We start from the raw sequence: 18287 nt of genomic DNA, 5'->3' as shown, positions 1-18287 counted from the left end.
GACTGACTAAATAAGCTTCGCTGGCCTCTTGTAAAGCCATCACCGCCGAATTTTGAAAACGTAAATCGGTCTTGAAGTCTTGAGCGATTTCGGGAACCAATCGTTGGAAAGGTAATTTCCTAATCAATAATTCGGTGCTCTTTTAATAACGACTAATCTCCCGCAAAGCGACCGTCACGGGTCGGTAGCGATGTGGTTTTTTAACGCCACCGATAGCTGGAGCGCTTTTCCTGGCCGCTTGTTTCCTAGGAGCTTTACCTCCTGTTGATCTTCGCGCAGTTTGCTTGGTACGAGGCATATTTTTAAATTAGAGATAATGAAAATAAGTATCAAACGCAAACGACGGCGACCTCTTTCGAACTGATTTGGTCATAAAATCAGAGAGTCCTTTTTATAACGTGTTATCTAGTCTGATTGGTCCGTTTTGTGCTAGTGGGCGGAACTCAATCCCAAGTCTACAAAACCGGGCTGATTGAAAGAAATCGACAACAGTTGTCCGTAGCACTCGTGTTGTGGGCGCGCTACTTATTCGAGATCATTTAATTTTTTTTTGTTAGGTTCGATAAAATATGACCGGCGGAGGTAAAGGTGGTAAAAGTTTGGGAAAAGGAGGAGCCAAGCGGCATCGTAAAGTGCTTCGTTATAATATCCGAGGTATTACGAAGCCCGCCATCAGAAGATTGGCTAGACGAGGCGGCGTAAAACGTATATCTGGCCTGATTTACGAAGAGACCAGGGGTATTAAAAAAGTGTCTTTGGAAGACGTCATCAGAGATACCGTTACATATACCGAACACGCCAAAAGGAAAACCGTTACCGCAATGGTTGTAGTATACACCTTGAAACGCCAAGGGCGTACATTATACGGGTTTGGAGGTTAAGCCGCATAGTTTATTCGCGAACTAACGTGAAACGTGACACTCAAAATTAATTTTACAAAAATTAAACAACGGTTCTTTTCAGAACCTCAAATTTGTCAATATTTAAAAAATTGAAGCTCTATTAGGATTTAAGTATAACCTTATAATCATTACAATCATCATAGTTTTATCTATAATAATAATTTAAGTACAATTCACAGCATTAATGCTGTAATTCCGTATCGTAAACGTGGCCAATATAAAACGGGTAATATCGAGAGATTAACAGAAGAGATATCGATGATGGCCGTTTGGTCCTAATTATTTGAGGGTTTGGATTCCAAAACTCTATACTTACTTAATCGACCGACCCACTAATTCATCTTTAATTACATATATTATATACAAGGCGCGATGTCATAATACGGTTGATTTTACTAAAGGAGAACCGCTAGAAAAATCTTTCACACCCATAAATCAATCTTTAAAATACTTAAACTGTTTATTAGGGTATTTTAAATAATTAGTAAAAGCAAGTTATAATATGAGTTTTAATATTAAATTTCTTTTTTTGTTTTATTATCTTGGTGGTCCTGAAAATGACCGATAGTTAAAAGGATTTTGTACGACACAAAAGCCCTAAGGCTCATGTAACTTATTTGGTTTTACTATCTGCTTTTTTCGGTAACAATACGGCCTGGATGTTTGGTAGAACGCCGCCCTGGGCTATGGTAACACCGGAGAGGAGTTTGTTCAGTTCTTCGTCATTTCTGATGGCCAATTGTAAATGCCTAGGGATAATGCTTGTTTTCTTGTTGTCTCTAGCGGCGTTTCCTGCCAACTCGAGAACTTCGGCCGCCAAATATTCCATTACGGGAGCACCAGCCCCTTCGCGTTCGGGGTAATTTCCTTTCCTTAGAAGTCGGTGAATACGACCGACAGAAAATTGTAATCCTGCGCGATTGGAACGACTCCATGGCCCTTCCCTTCACTTTTCCACCTTTACCACGTCCGGATATGTTAATCTCGATCGTTGTTAGGTACCGCTCACCTTTAAATCAAAATCGATACTGGAAATTTTTTACAGATCAGCCTCGAATTTTGTTCGCGAGCGAAACTCGATATATTATACGCGACCAACCAGACTCTAACTCGGGATGTGGGCGGGGCTTAGAAGTGTTCCTTGAAATGTTATAATTTCTAGAATAAAAGGCATTTTTTTAGTTAAGTATTCTTTGAGGTACGTGGGACGTCCTGATTTTTATTTCGAAATGCCACCAAAGACAAGCGGTAAGGCGGCCAAGAAAGCCGGAAAAGTCCAGAAAAATATCTCTAAGACCGACAAGAAAAAGAAGCGCATGAGGAAGGAAAGCTATGCGATTTACATATACAAAGTTTTAAAGCAGGTTCATCCCGATACGGCTATTTCCAGCAAGGCCATGTCGATTATGAATTCTTTCGTGCACGATATATTCAAAAGGATAGCCGTCGAAACGTCGCGCCTCGCCCATTACAATAAAAAATCGACCATCACGAGCAGAGAAATCCAAACCGCCGTTAGTGAAGGTACCAAAGCTATCACTAAATATACCAGTTCTGATGATCATAATAATATGAAGGGGGGAAAACGGCTCTTTTCAGAGCCCCAAAATGTTTAAAGAAGAAAAAAAGAAATAAACTACTGTTAAGAAGAAAGGATATATACGATGTCAAGTAAATTAAAATATAGTAATCGTTCATAAAAATGTTAAAATACCCAGAAAAAATAATTTATTTTATATATTCGTTCCTTTACGGTAGCATAATAACAGTATATGTGATACTACTTTCTTATCGTGATATAAACTTCAAGTCAATCCAGCAGGTGTTCACACCTTATTTACTAAGGATTTCTCAATATTCACAATATATTTGTGAGAATAATGTACTAAATTCAATTCACAAATATCATAACTAAAGCGTTATATATACAGAAAAAATATTAATCTCCTTTTTCTAACAGAAGTTGGTGGTTCTTAAAAGAACCGTTTTTTATATAAATACAGAAAACGACTTTAATATATGACAGCCATAGCATTTATGCACGTTCGCCTCTAATACGTCTGGCTAATTGAATGTCCTTAGGCATGATACAGGTTACTCGTTTAGCATGGATCGCACACAAATTGGTGTCTTCAAAGAGACCCACCAAATAGGCCTCGCTAGCTTCTTGCAAAGCCATCACTGCCGAACTTTGGAACCGCAAATCGGTCTTGAAATCCTGAGCGATTTCGCGAACCAATCGTTGGAAAGGCAATTTCCTAATCGATAATTCGGTACTCTTCTGATAGCGTCGGATTTCTCTTAGAGCGACCGTACCGGGTCTGTAACGATGCGATTTTTTAACATCACCGGTACCGGGAGCGCTTTTCCTGGCTGCTTTAGCAGCCAATTGTTTTCCGGAAGCCTTACCTCAGGTTGATTTTCGAGCAGTTTGCTTGGTACGAGCCATCGTCTAAACGGGTCTGACTTCAAACGTGTAGGAAGAATTACAACAGCAACCGCCAACAGACTTTATGAAACTGATCGAAGGTGTCAAAGAAATCTCCCTTTTTATAATGTCTGAAGATATTCTGATTGGTCCGGCTACCATCTGTCGGCGGGACCCGATTCGAACTCAACAAAACCCATGGTAAGGTTTGAAAATTAAATAGTTATCTGTAGTATTTCAGGTGTACGCCGTAAAATTCGATTATAAATTTGATTTTTTTTAATACTAAATTGAATAAATCATGACGGGCAGAGGTAAAGGTTTGGGAAAAGGAGGCGCTAGGCGGCATCGTAAAGTGCTTCCTGATAATAACCAAGGTATTACGAAACCCGCCATCAGAAGATTGGCTAGACGAGGCGGCGTAAAACGTATATCTGGTCTGATTTACGAAGAGACCAGAGGTGTTTTAAAGTGTTTTTGGAAAACGTCATCAGAGATGCCGTTACATATACCGAACACGCCAGAAGGAAAACCGTTATCGCAATGGATGTAGTATACGCCCTCAAACGCCAAGGACGAACTCTATATGGATTTTGCGGTTAAATAAAGTATTATATATACAGACCAATTAAAACAGAACAACGTATCTATTCAACTAAAGAAAACAACGGTCCTTTTCAGAGCCACAATTTTACTACAATTAAAAAAAGAAATTTATTATTCGAATATGGACTAAGATGATGTTAAATTTTATAAAATATTTGCTCCATTATTCCAAGATTTACTTGCAAAGTAACAAATATACTGCATTATAATAGACGATAAGATTTCATATTAAATGTAAATGATAGTGAACAATCGAATACCGAATCTTCGTTGAAGCTTTAATATAGTTTTCCTTTAGAGAGAAAATACTCCGAGATAAACTTCGCGTCGAAGAGCTTGGAGAATCCTTAAGATTTCAAAGAGGGGACGGTAGTTTTATGCACGTATGTATGGAGATAAACGCTCTGCCTACGTATTACCTACGCGGTCTATGTATTTATTGATGTAATAAAAATTGATAGTTTTAAAGAGATAACTATTTATGAAAACAGATTTCAACTAAAGAAGCAGAGTATACTATAATATATATGAGCATTGTACCGATAGAGAAGGGTTGGACACGATATTTTCATAGAAGTCTCTATATCGTTGCTCACTCGATACATTGGATTGTAACCCAAAGTTCGGATGGTATTAAGAAACCGTTAAAAAGAAGTATATTAGTATAGGATCGGTTAATTTTCATGTTTTTGTTTCCTTCGAGTTAATTCGCCAACGGTACGTTTCGATATAGATTCGTTTTGGACAACGAACAATCTGTACCGCATCAATTAGAAATAATATGTCACGTTTCTCCAATAATAGCATTAAATCTGTACGGAATTGCATTTATATCAAAAGACGATATATCGGGAGACGTAGATTTGAAAAGACATATTTTCATAGTTATAACCGAAAGTCTATAACTCGAATGAAAATTGGTAGTTTCGACGGAATCGGGAGCAACGCTTGATTTTGTGCTTGCTTTTAAGACGATAGTCAACGTAGAATTTATTGGCAAAGGTTGCTACTTCTACTACGTTTTATCTTTTAACGCCTCGAATATAAATCGTATGATATTCTAAAGGATTTATGTATTTAATATGAGAAATAAGTAAACGGTTCCAAGCTCGATGAACGTTTCGACGAAGCCGGAATATGGAATGTCGTTCGCGCTCGACCGTTCAGTCCTGCGATCGGCTCATATCATATAGGGTACGCATTAAATGAGAGCGGCCGTCAGACAGTTAAAATACGCGAAAGTGAAACATACGCACGTACGTAACTTTGTCAAACGAATCGTGATTAGAACGTTTTTATAAGAAAATTAAGAAATCATATCAGAATGTTGGACGTCGATAAATACGACGGACAGGAAATTGTAATCCCGCACGATTGAAACGAGACTTCGCCTTTCCCTTCACTTTTCCGCGTTTACCACGTCCGGACATGTTAATCTCGATCGTTGTTAGATACTGCTCACCTTTAAATCAAAAACGGTACTGGAAATTTCTTACTGATCGGCCTGGAATTTTGTTCGCCAGCCAAACTCGATATATCATACGCGACCAATCAGAGGCTAACTCAGATAATAGGCGGGGATTAGGAGTGTATTTAAGGAGATTATAAATTCTAGGGTTTTCTGAAATTTATTTTAGTCTATTACTTTTCGTGGATCATTTAATATCGTAATATTTATTTCCAAATGCCTCCGAAAACAAGAGGTAAAGCGGCCAAAAAGGCCGGTAAGGCTCAGAAAAATATCTCCAAAAGTGATAAGAAAAAGAAACGCAAGAGGAAGGAAAGCTACGCGTTCTACATTTACAAAATTTTAAAGCAAGTTCATCCCGATACGGGTATCTCCAACAAGGCCATGTCGATCATGAATTATTTCGATTATTATGAACGATATATTCGAAAGGATAGCCGCCGAAGCGTCCTGTCTCGCTCCTTACAATAAAAGATCTACAATCACAAGCAGAGAAATCCAAACTGCCGTCCGATTATTGCTGCCCGGTGTATTGTCTAAGCACGCCGTTAGTGAAGGTACCAAAGCCGTCACTAAATATACCAGTTCTAAGTAAACCATAAGCCTTGATTATCATAAAGGAGAAAACGGTTCTTTTCAGAGCCACAATTTAGATAAATAAAAAAAAAATCTTTAAAAAATTCCAGTATATTGTAGTATCCAATATTGAAATACAAATTTTGTTATCAGCAGTATATTGTTATTCTTTGGTTATTAGTCACTACATTATTTCTTCTTTAGTTTTTAAAAACAATGCGTATAACGACACCGACTGTTATTAATTACTAACATGTAGTCGAATATAATTCTGAGATAAAAATCTGTAACACTTTTAGTGAAGTGTTTATTTAAATATGGATAAAAGAATATTAATTGAAATATCTTCTTTTTCTTTAATTAAATTTAGGTGGTCTGAAAAGAACCTTTTTTTTCTGTTGCAAAATACGAATATAATTAGTGTATTATAAATGATAGAAAATAAAGTTTAGGCACGTTCGCCTCTATACGTCTGGCTAGCTGAATATCCTTGGACATGATGGTTACTCGCTTTGCATGTATCGCAGATTAATTAGTACCCTCAAAAAGACTGACTAAATAAGCTTCGCTGGCCTCTTGTAAAGCCATCACCGCCAAATTTTGAAAACGTAAATCGGTCTTGAAGTCTTGAGCGATTTCGGGAACCAATCGTTGGAAAGGTAATTTCCTAATCAATAATTCGGTGCTCTTTTAATAACGACGGATCTCCCGCAAAGCGACCGTCACGGATCGGTAGCGATGTGATTTTTTAACGCCACCGATAGCTGGAGCGCTTTTCCTGGCCGCTTGTTTCCTAGGAGCTTTACCTCCTGTTGATCTTCGCGCAGTTTGCTTGGTACGAGCCATATTTTTAAATTAGAGATAATGAAAATAAGTATCAAACGCAAATGACGGCGACCTCTTTCGAACTGATTTGGTCATAAAATCAGAGAGTCCTTTTTATAACGTGTTATCTAGTCTGATTGGTCCGTTTTGTGCTAGTGGGCGGAACTCAATCCCAAGTCTACAAAACCGGGCTGATTGAAAGAAATCGACAACAGTTGTCCGTAGCACTCGTGTTGTGGGCGCGCTACTTATTCGAGATCATTTAATTTTTTTTTGTGTTAGGTTCGATAAAATATGACCGGCGGAGGTAAAGGTGGTAAAAGTTTGGGAAAAGGAGGAGCCAAGCGGCATCGTAAAGTGCTTCGTTATAATATCCGAGGTATTACGAAGCCCGCCATCAGAAGATTGGCTAGACGAGGCGGCGTAAAACGTATATCTGGCCTGATTTACGAAGAGACCAGGGGTGTTATAAAAGTGTCTTTGGAAGACGTCATCAGAGATACCGTTACATATACCGAACACGCCAAAAGGAAAACCGTTACCGCAATGGTTGTAGTATACACCTTGAAACGCCAAGGGCGTACATTATACGGGTTTGGAGGTTAAGCCGCATAGTTTATTCGCGAACTAACGTGAAACGTGACACTCAAAATTAATTTTACAAAAATTAAACAACGGTTCTTTTCAGAACCTCAAATTTGTCAATATTTAAAAAATTGAAGCTCTATTAGGATTTAAGTATAACCTTATAATCATTACAATCATCATAGTTTTATCTATAATAATAATTTAAGTACAATTCACAGCATTAATGCTGTAATTCCGTATCGTAAACGTGGCCAATATAAAACGGGCAATATCGAGAGATCAACAGAAAAGATATCGATGATGGCCGTTTGGCCCTAATTATTTGAGGGTTTGGATTCCAAAACTCTATACTTAATCGACCGACCCACTAATTCATCTTTAATTACATATATTATATACAAGGCGCGATGTCATAATACGGTTGATTTTACTAAAGGAGAACCGCTAGAAAAATCTTTCACACCCATAAAACAATCTTTAAAATACTTAAACTGTTTATTAGGGTATTTTAAATAATTAGTAAAAGCAAGTTATAATATGAGTTTTAATATTAAATTTCTTTTTTTGTTTTATTATCTTGGTGGTCCTGAAAATGACCGATATTTAAAAGGATTTTGTATGACACAAAAGCCCTAAGGCTCATGTAACTTATTTGGTTTTACTATCTGCTTTTTTCGGTAACAATACGACCTGGATGTTTGGTAGAACGCCGCCCTGGGCTATGGTAACACCGGAGAGGAGTTTGTTCAGTTCTTCGTCATTTCTGATGGCCAATTATAAATGCCTAGGGATAATCCTTGTTTTCTTGTTGTCTCTAGCGGCGTTTCCTGCCAACTCGAGAACTTCGGCCGCCAAATATTCCATTACGGCAGCTAAGTAGACGGGAGCACCAGCCCCTTCGCGTTCGGGGAAATTTCCTTTCCTTAGAAGTCGGTGAATACGACCGACAGAAAATTGTTATCCTGCGCGATTGGAACGATTCCATGGCCCTTCCCTTCACTTTTCCACCTTTACCACGTCCGGATATGTTAATCTCGATCGTTGTTAGGTACTGCTCACCTTTAAATCAAAATCGATACTGGAAATTTCTTACAGATCGGCCTGGAATTTTGTTCGCCAGCCAAACTCGATATATCATACGCGACCAATCAGACTCTAACTTGGGCTCTGGGCGGGGCTTAGAAGTGTTCCTTCGATTATTATAAGTTCTAGAATTAAAGGCATTTTTTTAGTTAAGTACTCTTTGAGGTACGTGAGACGTCGGGATTTTTATTTCGAAATGCCACCAAAGACAAGCGGTAAGGTAAGGCCAAGAAAGCTGGAAAAGTCCAGAAAAATATCTCTAAGAGCGATAAGAAAAAGAAGCGTGTGAGGAAGGAAAGCTATGCGATTTACATATACAAAGTTTTAAAGCAGGTTCTTCCCGATATGGGTATCTCCACCAAGGCCATGTCGATCATAAATTCTTTCGTAGACTATATATTCGAAAGGATAGCCGCCGAAGTGTCGCGCCTCGCCATTACAATAAAAGATCGACCAGGTCACGAGCAGAGAATTCCAAACCGCCGTTAGGTTATTGTTACCCGATGAATTTTTTAAGCATGCCGTTAGCGAAGGTACCAAAGCAGTCACCAAATATACCAGTTCTAAGTAAATTAATTCACATACCTATGTGTATTTCAATATACTAATAGAGATGGATTGGAGGTAGTACTAATCCAGGAACCAACGCCGAGGACACAGGCATGGGAAGGTTGGAAACTCATGAGAAAGATGACAGGAAGCAAAACCCAAATCTGGACCAGAGAAGAAATCCAGTCCCTACTGATAGAGGAGTTGTCAACAAAAAAGGTGACAACAATCGCAATAGAGGACGTCTTGATCACAAACGTCTACGACGAACCAGGCGAGAGGGCACTGAAAAGTTAAGACGAACTCACCGCCGGAATAAACAGATACCGAGGCAAATGGATAGTCGCCAGGGACTTCAACGCAAAACACACGTTGTGGGGAAGCTCTAGAAGCCCTCCAATAGGTGAAGAACTTCTAGACTGGGCAATCAGCCACGGCCTAGAACTCGCAGAAGGAGACTACGCGGTGCCCAGCTTCGATTGTAATAGGGGCACAGGGCACATGGACCTCACGTGGAGTAGGAGAATACACGTGGAAGAATGGAAAATCAAAGGTGACGAGGAAACACTAAGCGAACACAGATATATCGAATATCGAGTGGCGAGCGGAAATGGGAAAACCAACCCAAGAAAAAGGGCAAGATGGGATTTCGCCAACACCGATTGGGATCTGGTCAGGGTAAAACTGGAAGAAATAGAGACCAATATCGGACAAGCAGTAACACACGAAGTGATTGAGGAGCAGGCGGCCAGTCTTCAAAAAGCCATACAGGCAGCAGGAAGACTGGTGAAACGAAAAACCATCATGGTAAAAATTGGCAATGAATGGTGGGACTGGCAGTGTGCGGAACATAAACGAGCAGTAACTGCACTGAAGAGGAGAATAAGAAGAAGCACGGACAATCAACAAATAGTGAATGAGTACAACGAACGGAAGAGAGAGTTTCGGAAAATAATACGAGAAAAAAAACCGAGCACGACAGTCAGGCGATTAACAACCTGATAGAAACAAACTCGTGGGACGGTATTTGGGAAGCCATCAGAAGAATGGGCATAAGAAGAGGCGAAGTGGTAGCAACGCCTAAAGACGCAACACTGTAGGCAAGAGAAGCAGCCGAAAAACAAAAAGTGGAGAAATACCACCCAGCAATGGACCTGGAGGAAACAGAGCGAACTCGCGAAGTCATGAGCGAGGAATGGCCGGGTACGGAGACTGGCGAGGAAGAAATAACCGAAGGAGAAATCGAATCGGTCATAGAAAACATGAGAATACGAAAGGCAGAAGGGGAAGACCGCATACCAAACGAGCTCCTGAAGAATGTCTGGATCTCGAGAAAACACGAGTTCCTGACGCCGTACAGGAACTGTTACAACGCGGGATAATTTCCTAAGATATGGAAAACGGCCAAACTGTGCTGGTTAAAGAAAAGCGACGGAGGCGAACGACCCATTAGCTTTCTACCAACGCTAGGAAAATTACTAGACAAAGTACTTCATCAGAGACTACAGGCAATGGCGGAGAAAATGGAGCTACACGACTCAAGGCAGTACGGCTTCAGAAAAAACAGGTCAACCGTACAAGCCGTGAGTGATCTACTGAAATGGATCAACACCCGAAAAAGAACAAGGGAAACACGTTCTAATGGTGACGCTGGACCTCCGAAACGCTTTCCACAGAGCAACCCAGGTAGAAATATTGGAAGAACTGCGAAGAAGCAGAATAAATAAGAAAATGGCAAGATCAATAGCCAGCTTCTTGACGGGAAGGAATATCATCAGCAACCAGGTGGCAATGGAAATTGACAAGGGATGTCCGCAAGTGTCAAGCTTAGGGCCAACGCTATGGCTGCTAGACATGAACAGCTGGTTCCGCAAAGTCTCTGAATCGGAAGTAGGGGACTGCGGAATGAGAATTCAGGCCTTCGCTGACGACCAGGTGATTGCCCTCAGCAATAAAATCATTAGAAACAGGCTAGACCTCGCCTGGAATAACTGTTGGGAAAATTGTCTAAAATGGGCCTACGGGACAGGAGCAGAATAGAACAAGGGAAAGACTGAGGCTTGCTGTTTCTGGAGCAAGAAAAACAGCAGACCACCGACGGTAAAACTTGGCGAAGACATCATCCATGTCAAAGATACAATAAAGTATCTGGGTGTGACAACTGACAGGAAACAGCAGTATATACAACACATACAGCTGTTGAGGAAAAAAACAGAAAAGAGTGATGTGCCGGCTCTGGGGAACACTGCGCAGAAGAAGCAACCCTAGGGCACCAGAGGTCATGCGTCAAATATACGACAGGGTTATAAATCCCGCAGTATTATACGGCGCAAAAATATGGGGATACAGGGCCTCGGTGGGAAGGGCTAGGACAGCGCTAGCAGCAGCACAAAGAACGGCACTTTAAGCAATCACAGGCGCCTATCGAACCACATACCCTATACCTGGAAGCCGAGATCCAGAGGTGAGCTGCTGAAAAATACGGATACCCCAATGGGCCAAAAGGATTAGAACCAAAGAAATTGCCATGGCCATGGGAGGAACCGTGGGAAAATCGGACAAATAGCGTCGGAAACACCAAGATATGGACAGACGCTAGTGCCAAGGAAGGAAAAGCAGGCATAGGAATAGTGATTCGGACAGGAACAAACGCCCAAGAAGAGATAAGTCTAAGGATAAAAGACGAATCGAGCTCCAGAGCGGCAGAATTCGTGGCAGTACAGAAAGCCATAGAACTATTATGGGACAGAAGTCTACCGGGACTAATCACCATTCGAACGGACAGTAGAATGTCCATATGGTGGACCGAGCACGCAAACACACGAAATAAGGACATAATGCAAATCAAAGCAACCTTGCTAGATATGCAGAAAAGCGGTAGTGAAATATCGCTAAAATGGTGCCGGAGAATGACAACGGAGGAAATGATAACCGCAGACAGACTCGCGAGAGAAGCCATTGCAAACGAAGAAATAGGACTGAAAAACCACGGATGGATCAGCACCAGAACCATCAATAGAATCAAGGAAGGAGAAGTAAAAAGAAGATGGCAAATTCATTGGGTGCAATCCATTAAAGGGAGAACCCTCTACAAATACTGCCAACAAGTGGAGAGAGAAAATATAGGACTAAGCAGGAAGGCTGTGCAACTGATGACAGGACACGGAAATATGCAAGCCTACCTGCACCGATTTAAATTAAAGGAGGCCGATGGACTCTGCGAATGTCGCACAGATCCAGAATACACGACGCATATAATGGAGACATGCGAAATTGGGAAAAGGGTAGAGGCCCGAAACAGGCATCGGACAGCCGACGGAAACTACCAGTTAAGGAACGCAGAGGGAATAGTAAACATGGAAACCATCACAGAGATCAACGCGTTGTCCGATACGGTAATTGACTATGAGGGAAGTTATACCCAGGATGGCAGCCAAGTGGAAACGAATGCTGGCGCGCAATAAAGCGGCCAGTTAGAGATCAGGGAGAAAACACGATAGGGAAGTAGCGATCAAAATACGCAATAACGTCGCGACGGATCTATCCTAGAAGGATCGTCATCCGGTTTAGAACAGGTCGAACCGCTAAACGAGGGGCGCATTTGCGGCACGTCCTCTATCCCTGAAGGGTCGTCATCAGGTATACAATAGGCCGAACCGTTGAACCTGGGGCGTATTTGCGGCACGTCCTCTATCCCTGAAGGGTCGTCATCCGGTATACAATAGGCCGAACCGTTAAACGTGGGGCGTATTTGCGGCACGTCCTCTATCCCTGAAGGGTATAAAATAGGCCGAATCGTTAAATTTGGTTCGTATTTGCGACACGCACTCTATCCCCGAAGAGTCATCATCTGGTATACTATAATTAAAATAGTTGAACCTGGGGCACATTTTGCTATACACACTCCATCCACGAAAAGTCGTCATCTGGTATACAATAGGTAAAATAGTTAAACGTGGGGCATATTTGCGACACGCACATAATCCTCGAACAGTCGTCATCCGGTATACAATAGGCAAAACATTTAAACGTTTGGCGTGATTGCGGCAAGTCCTCTATCGCCGATGGGTCGTCATCCGGTATACAATAGACAGAACCTTTAAATGTGGGTCGTATTTGCGGCACCTCCTCTATCATCAAATGGTCGCCATCCTGTATACAATAATCAGAACCGTTAAATATGGTGCCTACTTGCAGCACGCACTCTATCCTAGAAGGATCGTCATCCGGTATACAGTAGGCTTAACCGTTAAACGTGGGCCGTATTTGCGGCACACCCTCTATCACGGAAGGGTCGTCATCGGGTATACAATAGGCCGAATTGTTAATTTTGGGGCGTATTTGCCACACGCACTCTATCTACGAAGTGTCGTCATCTGGTATACAATAGGTAAAATAGTTAAACGTGGGGCATATTTGCGACACGCACTTTATCCCCGAACAGTCGTCATCCGGTATACAATAGGACAAATAGTTAAACGTGGGGCGCAGTTGCGACACGTCTTCGATCCCCGAAGTGTCGTCATCTTGTATACAATAGGCAGAACTTTAAACGTGGGGCGTATTTGCGTCACGTGCTCTGTACCCGACGTGTCGTCATCCGGTATACAATAGGCAGAATATTTAAACGTGGGGCATATTTGCGTCATGTCCTCGAACCCCGAAATGCCGTCATTCGATATACAATAGGCTGAAATTTTATACGTGGGGCGTACTGCAGACACGAATTCTATCACCTATGTGTCGTCATACGGTATACAATATGCCGAACCGTTTAACTTGGGGCTTATTTGTAGCACGCCCTCTATCCCCGAACGGTTGTTATCCGATATACAATAGGCCGAACCGTTAAACGTGGGGCGTATTTGCGCCACGTCCTCTATTCCCGAAGTTTGCTCATCCGGTATACAAAAGGTAGAACCTTCAAACGTAGTGCGTATTTGCGTCACGTCCTCTGTCCCCGAAGTGACGTCATCCGGTATAAAATATGAAGAACCTTTTAACGTGGGCCGTATTTGCGACACGACCTCTATCATCGAAAGGTCGCCATCCGGTATACAAAAGGCCGAAACGTTAAGCATTGGGCGTATTTGCGGCACCTCCTCTATCCCTGAAGGGTCGTGATCCGTTATACAATAGGCCGAACCGATAAACGTGGAGCGTATTTTCGTGGCGTCCTCGAAACCCGAAATGCCGTCATTCGATATACAATAGGCAGAAATTTTATACGTGGGGCGTAATTGCGGCACGTCTTCTATCACCCATGGGTCATCATACGGTATACAATAGGCAGAAATTGTAAACGTGGAGCGTATTGACATCGCTCATTCTAACCCCGACTGTTCGTCATCCGGTATAAAAAGGCCGAACCGTTAACGTGGGGCGTAATTGCGGCTCGTCCTCTATTACCGTTGATTCGTCATCAAGTATACAATAGGCAGAACCTTTAAACGTGGGACGTATTTTTGTCACGTCCTCGGTCCCCGAAGTGTCGTCATCCGGTATACAATAGGCAGAACATTTAAACGTGGGGCGTAATTGCGGCACGTCTTCTATCACCAATGGGTCGTCATACGGTATACAATAGGCAGAAATTGTAAACGTGGAGCGAATTGACATCGCTCATTCTAACCCCTAAGTGGTAGCAACGCCTAAAGACGGAACACTGTAGGCCGGGTACGGAGACTGGCGAGGAATAAATAACCGAAGGAGGAATCGAATCAGTTATAGAGAACATGAGAAACCGAAAGGCAGAAGGGGAAGACTGCATACCAAACGAGCTCCTGAAGAATGTCTGAATCTCGAAAAAACACGAGTTCCTGACGATGTACAGGAAATGTTACAACGCGGGATACTTTCCTAAGATATGGAAAACGGCCAAACTGTGCTGGTTAAAGAAAAGCGACGGAGGGGAACGACCCATCAGCCTTCTACCAATGCTAGGAAAGTACTAGACAAAGTACTTAATCAGAGACTACAAGCAATGGCGGAGAAAATGGAGCTACACGACTCAAGGCAGTACGGCTTCAGAAAAAACAGGCCAACCGTACAAGCCGTGAGTGATCTTAGGGCCAACGCTATGGCTGCTGGGCATGAACAGGTGGTTCCGCAAAGTCTCTGAATCGGAAGTAGGGCACTGCGGAATGACAATTCAGGCATTCGCGGACGACCAGGTGATTGCTCTCAGCAAAAAATACATCAGAAACAGGCTGGACCTTGCCTGGAACAACTGTTGGGAGAATTGCCAAAAATGGGCCTACGGGGAAGGAGCAGAATACATCAAAGGAAAGACTGAGGCTTGCTGTTTCTGGAGCAAGAAAAACAGCAGACCACCGACGGTCAAACTTGGCGAAGACATCATTCAGGTCAAAGATACAATAAAGTATCTGGGTGTGACAATTCACAGGAAACAGTATTATATACAACATACAGCTGTTGAGAAAAAAAAACAGTAAAGGTGATGTGCCGGCTTTGGAGAACACTGCGCAGAAGAAGCAACCCTAGGGCACTAGAGTTCATGCGTCAAATATACGACAGGGTTATAAAACCAACAGTATTATACGGCGCAGGAATATGGGGATACAGGGCCTCGATGGGAAAGGCTAGGACAGGGCTAGCAGCAGCACAAAGAACGGCACTGTTAGCAATCACAGGCGCCTATCGAACCACATCGAATGATGCTCTGCAGGTAATAGCTGGAACACCACCCCTTTACCAGGAAGCCGAGATCTAAGGGTGGGCTGCAGAAAAATACGAATACCCCAATGGGCCAAGAGGATTAGAACCAAAGAAATTGCCATGACCCTGGGAGGAACCGTGGGAAAATCGGACAAATAGCGTCGGAAACACCAAGATATGGACAGACGCTAGTGCCAAGAAAGGAAAAGCAGGCATAGGATTAGTGATTCGGACAGAAACAAACGCCCAGGAAGAGATAGGTCTAAGGATAAAAGACGAATCGAGCTCCAGATCGGCAGAATTCGTGGCAGTACAGAAAGCCATAGAACTGGTACGGGACAGAAGCCTCCGGGACCAATCACCATTCGAACGGAGAGTAGAATGTCCATATGGTGGGCCGAGCACGCAAACACACGAAATAAGGACATAATGCAAATCAAAGCAACCTTGCTAGATATGCAGAAAAGCGGTAGTGAAATATCGCTAAAATGGTGCCGGAGAATGACAACGGAGGAAATGATAACCGCAGACAGACTCGCGAGAGAAGCCACTGCAAACGAAGAAATAGGACTGAAAAACCACGGATGGATTAGCACCAGAACCATCAAAAGAATCAAGGAAGGAGAAGTAAAAAGAAGATGGAAAATGCATTGGGAGCTCTCCATTAAAGGAAGAACCTTCTACAAATACTGCCAACAAGTGGGTAGAAGAAATATAGGATTGAGCAGGAATGCTGTGCAACTGATGACAGGGCACGGAACTATGCAAGCCTACCTGCACAGATTTAAATTAAAGGAGACCGACGGACTCTGCGAGTGTCGCACAGGTCCAGAAGACACGACGCATATATTGGAGACATGCGAAATAGACAAACGGTCTACATTTCAAATGTCCCTACCTACTCATTCCGCATCGAGCAGTCGAAGCGAGCGGTCGTGTCTGAGAGCTCTCTCAGGTTGGTCAAAAAAGTGATATTGAGTGGAAGTGAATTGGTGTAGTGGAAGTGCAGGGTGAATCAAATTTAAAAGAAATGAGAGCTTTCTAATAAATTTGAATTAGAATAGAATCTAATTATTAGATACTATTCGGACTATTTTGTTCTATTGTGTAATCGTGCAGTTTGATTGCCAAAATTAAACCTGTACAGAGGAGGAAGAGGATAAACAAAAGATTTTAGGAGAGCAAACCTATCCGCAAACAAAGAGTGAGTGGTGTGCACAGTGTCTGTGTGTGCAAATCAGTGACCAGTGCGAAGGTAGGTAACCAAGTGGCGATCAGTCAAAGGGGGCCGAAGCGCTGGAAACAAAGTTAAGTGGTAGAAAATAAGGATAAAGTAGCGCAGTGCTGTGGAATTACAGTCCCGGATTTAATTCTCCAAATTATTCAAAATTCTAAATTGATTTAAACAAAAAACCAGCAAAATTTATCCGGCTTTAATTACGCAATCAGGCATAAAATTTTCATTAAAACTCTGGGAAATTCCACAACGTGCGTGACCGATCATCAAAGTCGGGGTGGAGTTTTATTATACAGATAGCAATAATAATAAACATATACTGCTAATTCATCATAAAACTGTAATTAAAATTCAATAATAATCAAATTAATCTTTACGGATAGCAATAATGAATATACACTATTAATTCATCATAAAATTTTAATTAAATTCTAACAGAAACTCAACAATAAACTAATTAATCCTTACGGTTATAACTGAACCATTCAAATCAAAAATAAATTCTCTGTGTAATAAATATCCACCAAATTTGCTGTTGCATCTGGGATATTTTAATACCGTGCGTAAGCAAACAATAAGTTTATAACAGGGCGGTATTGGGATACGATCAACAGTATATTACATTATTGTACCTGGGAAAACCAATTAAGGGCGTGACCCAACATTAAATTAATTAAAAAAGACGGTGTTGGGTTATTAATATAATTAGCGGCAAGGAGGTCACAATGGCCTCTAAAGAAGCGACCGCAGAGGCCACCTCGGCCTCAATTAATGAGGGGGACTGGTTTAACAACTCAGCCCTAACCAAAATAAGGGCGGCAACAGAGCCTACAGAAAACAGCCCAAGAAGAATGAGGTCGCAGACCACGGATGAAAGGAAATCCGTGGAAAATAACGACGCGGCTGAAGATATAACATACGAGGAGCAGCTGGAGGAGCTGAAGTGTATGTCGGTTAAAAGCTTGGTAGATCTGTTGGAGAGGCAGGCCGAAAGGATGAGGCAATTAATCACGCGGGAAAACCCGTTGGCAAAAAAATTAGCCTTCATCAAAGCCGACGCTAAAACAGTTGGGAGGAAAACTGACCTACTGTTAAAGGTTATTTTTGTAATGTCCATGGAGCTGGACATCAAAAGAAAATCCGATGAGGCCAATAAGGGATTGGAAAGCTTGAAAGAATCCATCGGGAAAACGATGGAGAGAATGGACAAGAAGTGGGAGGGTAGGATGGCCAGACTGGAAAAACTCATCGCAAAACAAAAACCTGACGAATCCACCTCCACAAACGATAAAAACAAACAAAACAAACAAAATGAGCCCGCGAAAACCGCCAAACCTACCAAGACGT

General features: G+C 42.0%; 2 protein-coding genes and 2 pseudogenes across 2 annotated transcripts; 3 read left to right on the top strand and 1 right to left on the bottom strand.

Moving 5' to 3' along the window:
• Nucleotides 1-506: 506 nt before the first annotated feature.
• Nucleotides 507-913, top strand: LOC143205521 (histone H4-like). The gene has a single exon (XM_076418684.1). The coding sequence runs from the start codon at nt 570-572 to the stop codon at nt 879-881; it is 312 nt and encodes a 103-aa protein (XP_076274799.1). The 5' UTR covers nt 507-569; the 3' UTR covers nt 882-913.
• A 2005-nt stretch (nt 914-2918) lies between these two features.
• Nucleotides 2919-3351, bottom strand: LOC143205557 (histone H3-like; annotated as a pseudogene).
• A 280-nt stretch (nt 3352-3631) lies between these two features.
• Nucleotides 3632-3933, top strand: LOC143205490 (histone H4-like; annotated as a pseudogene).
• Nucleotides 3934-7032: 3099 nt separating this feature from the next.
• Nucleotides 7033-7443, top strand: LOC143205473 (histone H4-like). Its single transcript, XM_076418651.1, has one exon. The coding sequence runs from the start codon at nt 7100-7102 to the stop codon at nt 7409-7411; it is 312 nt and encodes a 103-aa protein (XP_076274766.1). The 5' UTR covers nt 7033-7099; the 3' UTR covers nt 7412-7443.
• The last annotated feature ends 10844 nt before the right edge of the window (nt 7444-18287 follow it).

Source organism: Rhynchophorus ferrugineus, unplaced genomic scaffold (genome assembly GCF_030347505.1).
Source record: "Rhynchophorus ferrugineus isolate W39M unplaced genomic scaffold, kcgeb_rfMv2 rfM12, whole genome shotgun sequence".
Taxonomy (NCBI): domain Eukaryota; kingdom Metazoa; phylum Arthropoda; class Insecta; order Coleoptera; family Curculionidae; genus Rhynchophorus; species Rhynchophorus ferrugineus.
This window is presented reverse-complemented; position numbering and strand designations above follow the sequence as displayed.